General features: G+C 36.0%; 1 protein-coding gene across 1 annotated transcript; it reads left to right on the top strand.

Moving 5' to 3' along the window:
* The first annotated feature begins 84 nt into the window (after window positions 1–84).
* Window positions 85–13,700, top strand: LOC126820337 (uncharacterized). Its single transcript, XM_056100798.1, has 14 exons — window positions 85–251; window positions 769–888; window positions 1,529–2,763; window positions 3,605–3,738; window positions 4,303–4,429; window positions 5,377–5,476; window positions 6,293–6,441; window positions 7,110–7,380; window positions 8,232–8,339; window positions 8,552–8,630; window positions 9,361–9,471; window positions 9,835–9,966; window positions 10,682–10,947; window positions 12,281–13,700. The coding sequence occupies exons 1-14, from the start codon at window positions 186–188 to the stop codon at window positions 12,416–12,418; spliced, it is 3,036 nt and encodes a 1,011-aa protein (XP_055956773.1). The 5' UTR covers window positions 85–185; the 3' UTR covers window positions 12,419–13,700.
* Window positions 13,701–14,026: the final 326 nt, after the last annotated feature.

The following is a 14,026-nucleotide window of genomic DNA, read 5'->3' as shown; positions in this document are numbered from 1 at the left end:
ATGTTCTTTTTTAAATTTCGCTCTAATTTTATCACGTCGAATATAATTAATGTCGGAAATATATGTGCTCTTCAATCGAGAAGGTGATAACAGTCCATCGTAATAAAGAACTGATTCGAGTAGAAAATGACAACATTTATTTAATTTTACCAGCATGGTGCACCGTTCTGATTAATGCCAATACGATGAATTTATGGCAATGTCTCTATTTATTTGCACTGTTGCCAATGTGCTGCGGAAAAGTGACATTTGTAAGTTTATAGTGAGAAATTTGCAATAAACATTGCCAGGGGAGACAACTGAGTTACTAATCTTTTGGGCTTAGACTACATGACTATTATCGTTAATTCTCTATCCTGAATTGAAATGTTGAATCCATGACATTTCTTGATCTACTGATGTCCAGATGTGCAATAGTGTCTTTATTTTTACAAAAAAACAAACATGACATAATCATTATTTAAAAATATTGAATAGTGTTGGTTTCCAGGTTATTTCGATTGTTGGTATGCCTGGTCAAAGAAATCTATTGGCCACTGTTCTTAATCGGCTGTTTTTTGTCGAATGACATATCCGTTGGAATTAGGTCAATCAACCAGTTGACACGTTGACAGAGGCTTAATTTTAAAAAATATTGTCGTTATTATTGAAGGCTATATCATAGTGGTACAGAATTTTATTATAGGCTTTGTCATCATTTTCATAAATGATTTACCTAATGTCAGAACATTCAAGTATATTAAATATTTTATGAATTTTCTATTTTAGAAATCAGTGAAACAGTTTATAGACAGTCAAATCGAACAACTGGGTAAAAATGGAGAAAAGTGTTTGTTAAAAAAACTGAGTAGAAAAAATATAGATCGTCATCGACTGAAATATCTAATGGTAATAAACTTCTTTTATTTTTAGAAATTCAATGGTGTTTAACGTCGTACTTTTCTGCACCGATTGGGCTAATAAAGATGTTTTTTTTAACTATCCGAGCTACTGTACGTTGCCCCATGTCAGGCCTTCTTGACAATATTGGTGTCAGTCATTATCACATATGTGATAGAACTCGTTAAACATTCCAAATATAATTTTAACACAGAGATCATTGCTACGACAGATGTGTAATACAGGTTTGAAGAAAAGGAAGTGGCGAATGCAAAAGGAAAACACAAGTTATCCTTCAATATAATGGACTGAAGTGACGAGTGAAAACAGATACACGGGCGAATATCTGCTCACTAACTTCGGAGACCAGAAGTTATTATACGAGACTGTGAGAGGGTATCTGATAATTAAAAAAAGTAATCGAATGTCATTAGATAAGAGAACAGGAGAAAAATAGAAATAGTCCGTACATTCCCTTGTTTATATTCATTCTATACCTATATAAAAACATGGTAATACACAGACTTATTCTATATTTTTTTAATGCTACAAAATAGTAAATATTTGAAAACCATTGTTGACTACAAAGAATGAGGTAGGTGTATATTTCATTGCCAGGCAACCAATTTTATTTTTATTTGTTTTTCAGACAGAAAATGTACAGGTAGAGATGTGTCATATCAACTATTTAATAGATAATGAAAGAGATGGCGTTGTGTGGTCGTCACTCGCTGATATTTATTCCACCAGAGGAAAGAAGTTTACAGCACAAGCTAACTTCTGCTTCAAACAAGCTTTACAGATTACAGGAAAACACACACCATTTATCCAAGACTGGTATTTTCTTGGTCCTTTTGGAATTGGTAAAACTGAATTTGATGGGGATCCTGTGGAATCGTACGGTGGCATTAGAAACGCTTCGGTTTACAGATATACGAAGAATGATTATTATTCAGAGTTAATGCCCCTTGCTGTCGTCAGATGGTTTTCAATTACGCAAAGCAGTGCCAATGAAGCTATCCGTGTTGCTCCAAATGTTCCGTGGAATGATTTAGTTAATACATTAGGGTCTTTAGGTATAACAGAATTTCAGGGGTGGTTGGTTGGTGATTTTGCTGTTAATGCTGAAGACAATTTTGTATTTCAATGTTTAAATGCTGTCACATTTTATATTGACGACATTCCATTAACTGGAGATGTGTATCAAAGACGTCAGTATTGGTTCGGTACCCCGTTAGATCGCGGAATACACACAATTTATGTTCCAGTTCGAAACAAAATATCGGCCAACATTCGTTGCTCATTTCAAATTGCTCCTAAAAATTTCCAAGTTTCGGAACCTCCGTTTCTTCCTGATCTGTATGACGGTTATTTATTTGGAAATTATATCCACATTCCCGTTTCTAATTTACATTCTACAAAATGGCTGAAAAATATCAGATTCTCCGCAGCGTACCAGTCACAAGGGGAGACAATTCAGGTTAAAGCTGTGAATAATAATTATTCAATTGCTCCAGGTCAAAGTCGACCAATTATAGTTAAGCTAACATCAGAAAAAAAAGTTTTATCCCAGTGCACAGAAAGTAGCGTTGATTTAAAATTGAAGATATCTACGTCAGAGGGCGCAGATGAAATAACTGTCAGTCTGCGTTGTCGGAATCTTCAACAGTCTGTTGTATTTACGTTTTTGGATCATGATGGATCTGTGCAGCATGCAGCAGCCATTAAGCCGATCTCGTCATGTCTTGGATCCGTCTGTCCGGTTATGATAACGTTCCATGGTACAACAGTTCCACCACAGAATCAAGCCGATAGTTATAAACACATGGTCAATGGAGAGTTTGTATTTGGCGTGGAGAATATGTGGTTACTCGCTCCTACTAGGTACAAATTTAGTTTTATAATTGTCTATTATTTTTACTGATTAATCGTAATAAAATAGATATAAATAAATTATCATCAGCACCAATATTGTTTGAAAGTTTTTCTTTTTAATTAGGTATATTTTATAAAACCTCTGACAATTACACATTAACTCTGACAATATCATGTTTTATATAACCTCTAACAATTACACATTAAAGATACATTATGGGATATTTTTATAGAGAATTGGCCATTCTTGCTATAACAGTTCAAAAGTAGATGATGAAAGAAGAATATTTTGAAAATTTCAGTCAAATTACTTTATTCTGAACATAGTTATCATCGTTGTAATATTTGACTAGAAATGGTAGTGAAATGTGCTTTCACCTTGGCCGGTCGTTTGATTGACAGGCGTTAACTCCACCTACATATCTCGATTATCAAGTAAAGTTTTCAATGGCATGCGGAAACGCTCTACAGCGGCCTCGCTAAGTACACTCTATCATTTAGCCTCGATCTAACTGACGTATTCTCATCAGGATGCGCCATATTTGAATTAATTGATAAGTGAAATCCTATTTAAATCCGAGCTGTAGCCAAGCCATCCGTGGGTCGACAGAGTTGATTTTGGGCTTGTTGTTTAAATAAAGATCTAATTTATAATTTCTATAACATCTGAAACCTAAATTGAGACTTGCAATAATCAGATTTTGCTCTTGCATAATGTATGTTTAACTCGGAATATATCACTACCTTACCAAGTTTGTAAACCTCCAGTTAAATCAGTGAATTCTGTTATTAAAAGTCTATATCCGCTTCTTTCTCCATTTCAAGAAATCTGTATTTAATATTATTTTAGGCATGGGGCACATAATTGGGAAGGTCCTGGACTTCTAACCGCTTTAACTGCTCTCGAAGCTTTAAAACAGATGATAGAGAGAGCTGATTGGTTGGATTATAACTCAGTTGATACTCAACAGTTAATGGTTGCAGGTCAGTAATTTAATTATGTCGTCTGTCCACGCATCGCTTCAGATTTTCTTCTTTCTCTTTCAAGAAATGTTTAAAATATGAAATATTGTTCATGTATGAAATCCATTGATCAGGGTTACTGACTTGATATCTGAACCTTTGATTTTTAGAGTTATTTCTTGTAACCAGAGGGGGAGTGGATGGCCAAGTGTTTAGCACATGTGCGCTGTATCATAAGGTCAGTCACTGAGTCAGTTGGCATGGTTTCGATTCCCTGGTTGTACTTTGCAAGTAGTAGGGTCGCCTGTCCAACCTCGTGGGTTTTCTCCGGGTCCTCCAGTTTCCTCCCACTGCTAAAGAGCCCTACGTGCAAGCGAATTATTGAAATAAAATTTAACCATTTGTTACTCCCGAAATGACCTAGTTTGTGTCGAGTGGACTTTAACCCTTTAGGATTTTAGGTAGGATCATCAAGTCTTTATCCATAACAAACTGTAATTATCTTATATTAAATTCTGTCCTGTGTAGTTCCAGTTCACTTACTAAATGCTATTGAAACCATTTTAAGTTTTTGTCTATCTACAGGTCATTCTATGGGAGGTCATGGAGCGTGGCATCTAGCTACCCACTACCCCGATCGACTGATGGCCCTCGTTAGTTTGGCTGGTTGGATTAAAAAGGAAGAATATGGAGACAGTAATTTATTTTTTAAGTAAGGTATTAATAAGTTCATTCCTTTCTAATATTTCACAATGTAGGAAAATTCTATTCATTAAAATAGTAAATGAAAGCCTTGGAGACACATATTCCTGAATCAATGTCCTGAGACCCTCCCTGGCCATTGCTGGATTAGCTTCTGATACTTGAGCTTTGGAGGGAGTGTGTCTATTCTTCCCGTTCAATCAAATCTATCCCAAGTACAGCAACATGACAGACCTTCGTTTAATCTGGGAGGTCTTCCCTAAGGCTTTAGACAGTGATTTAAGGTATTAAAAAGGTGAAAGTATTGTTCGTCGTCAAACAATATTGTTTACATTATAGCCGTTTGATAGCCTCGTTTGTCACGCAATTAGTTTTTCTGCAATATTCTGCTATGCACTGGTTAATTGGGCGTAATAAAAGCGGGGGTCATGACGTAAAGTTATGTAAGCATATTTGGTCCAATTTGGAGCTCTGTTTGAAGCGTAATGATAATAGTACTCAGTTAGTTATTGGCTGTTAATCGGACTATTGACCAGTCATAATTTGGAACAGAAATTTGCTTCCATTACCGCAGTGTTAAGTGGGATTAGCTCTAATCAAACGAAACACTGTTAGGAGTATGTGGAGACATATCAGCAGGATTATTGATTGTTGGTTTAGAGACATGTTATTATGATTATTGATTGATTGGATCAGGCCAAAACAATTTAATTTTTAATTCTTTGAACACTTGATAAATAAATAACCACACAAGTCTGATTAACGAGGTTTTACCCACTCCAGATCATAAGACCTGTTACCTATGCAAATCAGTTGTTTGACTCTCACTGTAACCCAGGTATCATACGATCGTAACACGCTAATACAGATTATAGATGCTGTTTATTTTATACGATCGTAACACGCTAATACAGATTATACATGATGTTTATTTTTGTTGAATTTGTTTATTTATAGACATGACATATCTACAAGTTATACCGATTCTGTCGTTAAATCTATCATGGAGTCGTGTATCGCAGAAAATGATGCAGATAGACATATTACTAACCTGCAGGTAAAATCTTACTTCTCCTCATCCAATCACAGAGCTTGTAACAAATACACGTGTATTTGATCCTTGTTCCCACTTGTCAGGGACTGATACTAACAGTGTGTTCATTGTAGAATTGTGGGGGATGGGATGCCAAATGATTTAACACGTTCGCATTAGATAATAAGGTCTATCATTTAGTCAAGTGGCGTGGTTAAAATTCCCTGTGGTATGCTTAGTCCCTTCTCTCCCTATCATTCCACATGTGACCCAAGTAAATATAATTGGAATAAAATCTGGTTTAACATCCAAGCCAATGGAGACGGGCATAAACCAGCTGTCAGGGAATAATTAATATATTCGAGCCAATGGAATACACAGGACAGAAATTAAATATAAATACAAACATCCGATTAACTCAAAATCGCTGCGGTAAATAAAAGAAAAGGTTCATGTAAGGAAGACATTCTCCCCCCAAAAATTATATTTTATATGTATATAGTTCTATTCTAATAATTATATTTTATATGTATATAGTTCTATTCTAATAATTATATTTTATATGTATATAGTTCTATTCTAATAATTATATTTTATATGTATATAGTTCTATTCTAATAATTATATTTTATATGTATATAGTTCTATTCTAATAATTAAAATGATTTTGCCCACTGTAAAAACGGTATGAATACATATAATATAGAAATACAAATTTGTAGTGAATGCCGACATTGTATGTAAATGTGTGATGACATAGTGCACTACATCATCTAATTCAGAAATAATAATAATAATAATAATATGGAGGCGATGATATAACCTATTTTTTTTTTTTAGGAAATACCTGTTTATGCGAGGATAGGAGCGGATGATAGAACAGTTCATCCTTACTATGTACGTAGAATGGTTCGATTATTGAATCAGGGGAAAGTAAAAGTAGAGTACAGTGAATTAACAGGAAAAGAACATTGGTGGTGGGATACTAGGTATGTTAATGGCTACTATTTCATGTCACCAATAAAATACCAAGTGAATTAAGTTTTTTTCCTAAAGAAAGAAATATTAATTTTCAACAGTATTAGGCCTTGTAACATGGACAGGAGATCTGTGCAATAACAATAAGCATGTTGAGCAGTTGTCAATGTTACTAGTCATTTATAGCATGCTTCATCTGTTAACAGGTTTAACCCCTTGGCCTTCGGCCTCTGGTTAAACCTGTTAACTCATGAAAGCCGTGCTATAAATATAACTTGTATTATAATATATTTTCTTCATCTTGTTCATATGGGATAAAAATAACGAGGTACACCGTTAAACATTTGGCAGTTGGAAATATGAAACTAAAACTAGGTCATAGACTTGATGACTGGGCAAAATTTCTCTTACATCAGTGTACATGGTTTATGCCCATATAAATTAACACCATTGGTTATGGTGCGAATGGTTAGTACGTGCGCGTTGTATCATAAAGTCTGTCATTGAGTCAACTGGCGTGGTTTCGATTCCCCGTTTGTACGTGACAAGGAGCTGTAGGGCCGCCTGTCCAACCTCGTAGGTTTTCTCTGTGTCCTCCGGTTTCCTCCCACAACTAAAGATCCCTACGCACAAGCGAATTATTGAAATAAAATTGAAGCAATTAAATTCTATATTTCAGTAAAACTAATGATGGTGGTGCTGTCAATGATGAATCAATCAGGAATTTTGTAGCAAAACATTCCACAACATCAGCTGATGCTGATCAACAATCATGCTCAAAGGATGGAGATTGTGCCAAATCTAAGAAAACCCCTGATTCTAAATATAGTAACAATGATGACACATCCCGGGAGTTTACGTTGACAACTGTTAATCCAGCTTTAGGGGAGGGGCTGAAAGGAATTAGAATCTTACAGCAAATCTTACCCTATAGAACTAGTCAAATTCATGTGAGTACAAGTCATATATACCATACAGAATGAGTCAAATTCATGGGACTAACGTGGTTATTTCTATGGGCAAGGCATGATGGAGTATTTTGCCCAGATAGCTGTGTTTCCACCTACATTTCTTTGAAATCCCAACTGACAAGGAAGGGTCCAACTGCCAAGGGTTTTACATGCATCCCAACTGACAAGTGTTCTTTTACATGCATGCCAATATGTACATGGAACAACCTTAGCTTTTATTGCCATTCAAACAACTAGGCAACACTTTACCTGTTATATCATTGTAGTTCTTGTAGTATTGATAAGATTTACCTGTTATATTGTTGTAGTTCATGTAGTATTGATAAGATTTACCTGTTATATCATTATAGTTCATGTAGTATTGATAAGATTTACCTGTTATATCGTTATAGTTCATGTAGTATTGATAAGATTTACCTGTTATATCATTGTAGTTCATGTAGTATTGATAATCATTTTATAGTTACATGTAATCTACTGTATAATTGGATAAGATTTGTTTTGGCATGTCACACCATTAAATCAGTCTGTGTGTCATTTGAATTTTTTGTAAAATAGAAAATCTTTAATGGTCAGTCCACTCTAAAAGTTACTCCGTTTTCCGCAAGTCCTCTAATGACATTCTGACTCTTAGTCTTTGAATTTTGTGACGAAACTTATTTTATAATCACCGGTGATTGATGAACATTTGAATCCTAGTCATAGCACCAGTCTATTACAGTTTCTTGATTTAAAATTAAACTTTCTGAGAAACTGACACAATTGACTTTTAATGTTGAAGACCATGTTTTCTGAGAAAGTAACAGCTTGTATTATTTGTGTTTGAACAGATTTCATTAGGTAAAGAGAAGATAACTCTAACTACAGAGAATGTAGTCAGGTTTAGTATAGGAGAATCAACCAATAGAAGAATAGATTGGAATAGTAAACAAATACAGGTGAGCCTACTGTATTCATATTTTTATTTCCCTTGATAAAATCAGATGTCTGTAATATTGAATCCCAGGCTCTGATCAGATGGAGAATTTAGCCTTAATTCCAGGCTCTGATCAGATGGAGAAATTAGCCTTAAAACATAGCTTCTAGGTTTAAAAACACTAAACAATAATCTTAAAATATCGCAAAATGACTAATAATATTATTATTTCAGGTTGACAACACAAAATTTTTTGCTGAGGAAATAAAAAATATTCTACTAACTGATTCTGGTCATTTTCATCTTGTTAAAGGTAATATTGATTATTTATTTATAATAATGTTGTTTGCTGTGAAACCCTACAGTCACGCCATGAGAACAATAACCAAGGTCTTGCTGTGGTGTACATAGTGACTGGTTTGCTGTGAAACCCCACAGTCACGCCATGAGAACAATAACCAAGGTCTTGCTGTGGTGTACATAGTGACTGGTTTGCTGTGAAACCCCACAGTCACTCCATGAGAACAATAACCAAGGTCTTGCTGTGGTGTACAGATTGACTGGTTTGCTGTGAAACCCCACAGTCACTCCATGAGAACAATAACTGGGGTCTTGCATTGGTGTACATAGTGACTGGTTTGCTGTGAAACCCCACAGTCACTCCATGAGAACAATAACTGGGGTCTTGCATTGGTGTACATAGTGACTGGTTTGCTGTGAAACCCCGCAGTCACTCCGTGAGATCAATAACTGAGGTCTTGCCGTGGCGTACAGATTGTCAAAAGAACCCATATCAGATCGAATTATCAAAAGATTGAGCGAACAAAATTCACCCCTCAACTTGCATTGATCACAGAAATTTACGATACGATGGTTTGAAAACAACTACTTATTCTGTTGATGAGATCTCGAACCCTGTTACATTTCATACCTTAATAGAAGACCTGATACCACTTCTGTAATCAGATGTTATAAAGTAAACTTGGCAATAGGTCAATGAACATGTTGTTTGGTGTTTTGGTGTATAATTATTTTTTGTTTAGGTCGAGAATGGAAGATTTCTAATGATGATATTTATTCTATTGCTGAACGAGGTCCTGAAAATCTGGGTCCTGCCAGACGAGTTGCTGAAAGGGAATTCCTCATTATAGTTGGTAAGTCCATGTGGAAGGAAAACTTGTTCCTTTGAATCGGTAAATATTAGTGGGGGAGCTTGAAAGGGGGTGGGGAATGGGGGGCTGGAAGGGGGTGGGGAATGAGGGAGCTGGAAAGGGGTGGGGAATGAGGGAGCTGGAAGGGGGTGGGGAATGAGGGAGCTGGAAGGGGGTGGGGAATGAGGGAGCTGGAAGGGAGTGGGGAATGGGGAATGTATCTGTTTGTGTGATCTAAGGTTAGATTTTTAGATCTTACAATATATCATCTGTTCAAAGTTTGTATGTCACGAGGAGTATGGTCACCTGCTTGCCCCAGCCAGATTTATTGATCTGTATTTGTCATTATGTTGTTTGTATTTATAGGTACAAAGGGTGATTCGGAGATGAAGAATGTTTTATTATCCAGTGCTGTATATATAGCTAATTTATTTTACCTGGCATCCGATACAATCGTTAATATAGTCTTAGATACTGATATCTCTCTACAACAAATAGGTAAGGAGAGGGGAGTTGATGGGGTTAATATAGTATAGATATATCTATACAACAAATAGGTAAGGAGAGGGGGGAGTTGATGGGGTTAATATTGTATAGATATCTCTATACAACAAATAGGTAAGAAGAGGGGGGAGTTGATGGGGTTAATATAGTATTAGATACTGATATCTCTATACAACAGGGTGGGTTGGGTGGTCGAATGGTTAGCACATGCGTGCTGTATCATAAGTTCTGTCATTGAGTCAACTGCCTGTCCAGCCTCGTGAGTTTTCTCCGGGTCCTTCGGTTTTCTCCCACTGCTAAAGACTCTTACGCGCAAGAAAATTATCGAAATAAAATTGAACCATGTGTTAGTCCTGAAATTTCCTAGTTTGTGTGAGTGGAGGTTAAACCTCCCTCCCTCTCTCTCTCTCTCTCTCTCTCTTTACAACAAATAGGGGGTGGGGAGAGAGGGATAGGATCAATAAGCTTCTGCCTGTTCTCTAATCAAGTTTCTGTAAATAAATAGTTTTAATGAAAGCCAATAATAAATAAGTAAATACAGTTTTATTTTTGTATCAGATATTTTAACACCATGAAAGGATCTTTACGGGCCACTATTGTAGAATTTTAAAAGCTAAAAAGTGTGGTATATTTATTCACGTTGGTTTCATAATATACAAAGTAGGTGTTTTATATCTTTCATTGCAAAATTATATGTTCTATTTTTCAGAAAAGAAGAATGCAATAATATTAGGAAACTCCAAAGAAAATTCTTATACTGAAGACTTTTTATCAAAAATTCCTTTAAAAATAAAAAAAGATGATATTATATTAGACAATTGTGTTTATGGCAGCCATACTAGAACAGGGGTGATAACTCTAGCACCTAACAATAAGAAGAACATTGTTTTAATAATATTTGGAAATTCTAAAGAAGGATTGTTAGATGCTGTTTCATTGGCTAAACCAACCATTCCTCCGATGACACGTTCTCCGGTAAGTTCTCAACAAGTTAAGTTTTAATTCTTGTTCAGACGCAATTGATTAACACATTTAAGTTTAAAAAGAAACTTCATGAAGGGGGTGGCATGTAAGAAAGAGAAACTTCATGAAGGTGGTGGAATGTAAGAAATGTTAGCAGAATTATTGACATAATAATAATAATGATACTTGTATCATGCAACTATTCATTCTACCAGGGAATGTACTAGAAAACGTTCTCACTTTGGATTGTTAATCATAGTGACTTAAATAACCAAGTTTTCACTTTGGATTTAAAAACTGACACAGAATCAAATTGTCAGATGTTTTCTGGAAGTTCCACACAGTTGATGCACTGTATCGAAAAGTTCTGGATCCAAATGATTTCAAATTATAGGCAGGTACGTCCATTCCAATAGTAGGTTGCTTTCTGATCTTAGTGATCGTTTAGGTTGATACAGTGATACTAGATTTTGAAGGAAACTTACATAAGCAATGTAAACTTCAAATGCCAATGGTAGATAATCTCCTAGCCTGGAATCAATCAAATTAAATAGAGGGCTATCAAACGTTTTTACCCAACATTTACAGGTGGTGTTGGCTTCTTTATATGAAGAGCCCAGCAGAAGAACGATCTGAGTCACATTTTTGTCTTTTCACATAAAATGCAAAACAGACTTTGGATGAGAATGCATGACGCGAACAGAACAACGAGTGGGTTAATTACAACTTCAAAATGATGTTTAATACGAATCATAATTACCAATACAACTGACTTCAACTTTTCAGCCAAATTAAGGTCTAATAAATACAATGGACTTGTATTTGTCCGGGAGGCCATTTCAGAAGGGCCTTGGTTCGATGTGACTCTGATCGTTTTTACCTAAAATTGATTGTTCCACAGAATTTGCTATCAGATGGCACCATTAACCGGGGTTCATTGAAAAGGTGACTTAGATCGTTCCCGGGGCTCTTCAGATATTTTGGACTAATATTCCTTTTACAGATTCAATTTTCACAATATTCTAGTTTACAATGAAATGGTATTTTACGTCCTACCTTCTGCACCAACTGGGCTAATGAATTCAGACGTAGTTTCCCCGTTTGTACGTGACAAGGAGTAGGGTCGCCTGTCCAACCTCGTGGGTTTTCTCCCACTACTAAAGACCCCTACGCGCATGTGAATTAATGAAATAAAATTAACCATATGTTAGTCCCGAAATGACCTAGTTTGTGTTGAGTGGACGTTAAAACCCCATTTCTCTCTCTCTCAGACATAGTTTACAAGGGATCCATATAATGCCTCATATGAAGATCACTCTATTTATATATTTTCTGTATTTTTCAGTTTTCTAATCTACTACCCGACTATGTCATAACGGGACCAGAATTCCGATTAAAAGGTCCAGGGGGCTTCCAGTGTCTCGGTTTCTGGAATAATCAGTGGAAATATCAACAAGAACTTTCATCGTGTATTTGTGGTTAATGTAAAATGAACCTAGAAATTTGATATTGTAACTGGACTATGGCCCTGATTGTTGTGAGCCTTTGTTGATGCATTTTATCATTTTATCATTTTTTACAACGAGAGATGTCATTCTGCAGACTACTGCCATCAAGACCAGTAACATTGCTTCTTTCTTGTATTCAGTGCTTGTTTTATTGTTTTCTGTTTTTGGTAAAGGATTCATTCCCTAACTTTTATTTAATACATTCATATTTTTTTCAAATACATTATGGGAGATTAGATAAAAAGTTGGCAGTTCTCACTATAATAGTTAAAAACTAGATAATGTAAAGGGAATTTGCTGAAAATTTCAGTCAAATTGATTCACTGTGAACCAAGAACAAAGCGATTGAATTTCCGCCTAGCCTTGATCATCATTACTAAAGTTAGTACGATAAACAGCATAGTCTCGATTATCCATTTTTTTTTATTTAATCATCAATGAGCATTGGGCAGCAGATCTGATTCAAATCCAGTAAATATAGCAGGCTAGAGATGACATCTAGAGTTGATTATGGTTTGGAAAAGTTAATTAATGTCTAATTAATAATTTAGGTAACACTTCAGGCCTAAAGAAAGACTTGCAATAGGCAGATTTAGCTCGTGCATAATGTATGCTTAATGTTTTAGCTTTTTGCCTCATTTAACTGAATAGATTATAAGCTATGATTTTGTTTTCAATATGCTGATTTTAAGATATCATGTCAATATACAGCCAATCATGACACATACTAGAAATATAAATTGGCTTGTACAGTACAGTGGTATTTACGGCTCACTCTAGTTTCCATACATTGCAAGGTATATACCTGTTTCGCTCACAGCACACTGCAAGGTGGTTGACCGTTTCCCTCACAGCACACTGCTTGGTACATACCTGTTTCCCTCACAGCACACTACAAGGTATATACCTGTTTCCCTCACAGGACACTACAAGGTATATACCTGTTTCCCTCACAGCACACTACAAGGTATATACCTGTTTCCCTCACAGGACACTACAAGGTATATACCTGTTTCCCTCACAGCACACTACAAGGTATATACCTGTTTCTCTCACAGCACACTGCATGATGTATACCTGTTTCTCTCACAGCACACTGCATGATGTATGCCTGTTTTTATTTGAGTCTTTTAAGAGAAGAATATGAAAATCATCCAGTGTATGTATCTGTTGTGGTGTACGCCTTTTATTTTTATGATGTAAATATTACTGTGAAAAGATGTGCAATATTACACATGAAATATAGTTTTATCTGTATTATTAGTTTGTTCGTATTATAAAACTGCCAAGAGATCTTTTACGTGCCCACCAATGTATACACAGGACCTCGGTTTTTCATCCCATCCGATTGACTAGACAGCTGTCCTTGTCAGGTCCTCCGTCCTGCACCACTGACAAGGGGAAACCACCTCAGAAAATCCCGATGAACTTTCTCAGTCAATGCAGGGATCGAACGCGCGACCTCCAGACTAGCGAGGATCGAACGCCCGACCTCCAGACTAGCGAGGATCGAACACCCGACCTCCAGACTAGCGAGGATCGAACGCACGACCTCCAGACTAGCGAGCCAGTATCTTACCCAC

This window comes from Patella vulgata, chromosome 5, assembly GCF_932274485.2.
Source record: "Patella vulgata chromosome 5, xgPatVulg1.2, whole genome shotgun sequence".
In the NCBI taxonomy this organism is placed as follows: Eukaryota; Metazoa; Mollusca; class Gastropoda; family Patellidae; genus Patella; species Patella vulgata.
This window is presented reverse-complemented; position numbering and strand designations above follow the sequence as displayed.

Bases quoted from the DNA above. Each gene is read 5' to 3' on its own strand.
- LOC126820337 (XM_056100798.1), top strand. From the start codon at position 186: ATGAATTTATGGCAATGTCTCTATTTATTTGCACTGTTGCCAATGTGC. The intron at 889-1,528 runs GTAATAAACTTC...TTTGTTTTTCAG, and splicing joins ATCGACTGAAATATCTAATG to ACAGAAAATGTACAGGTAGA. The intron at 10,948-12,280 runs GTAAGTTCTCAA...TGTATTTTTCAG, and splicing joins CTCCGATGACACGTTCTCCG to TTTTCTAATCTACTACCCGA.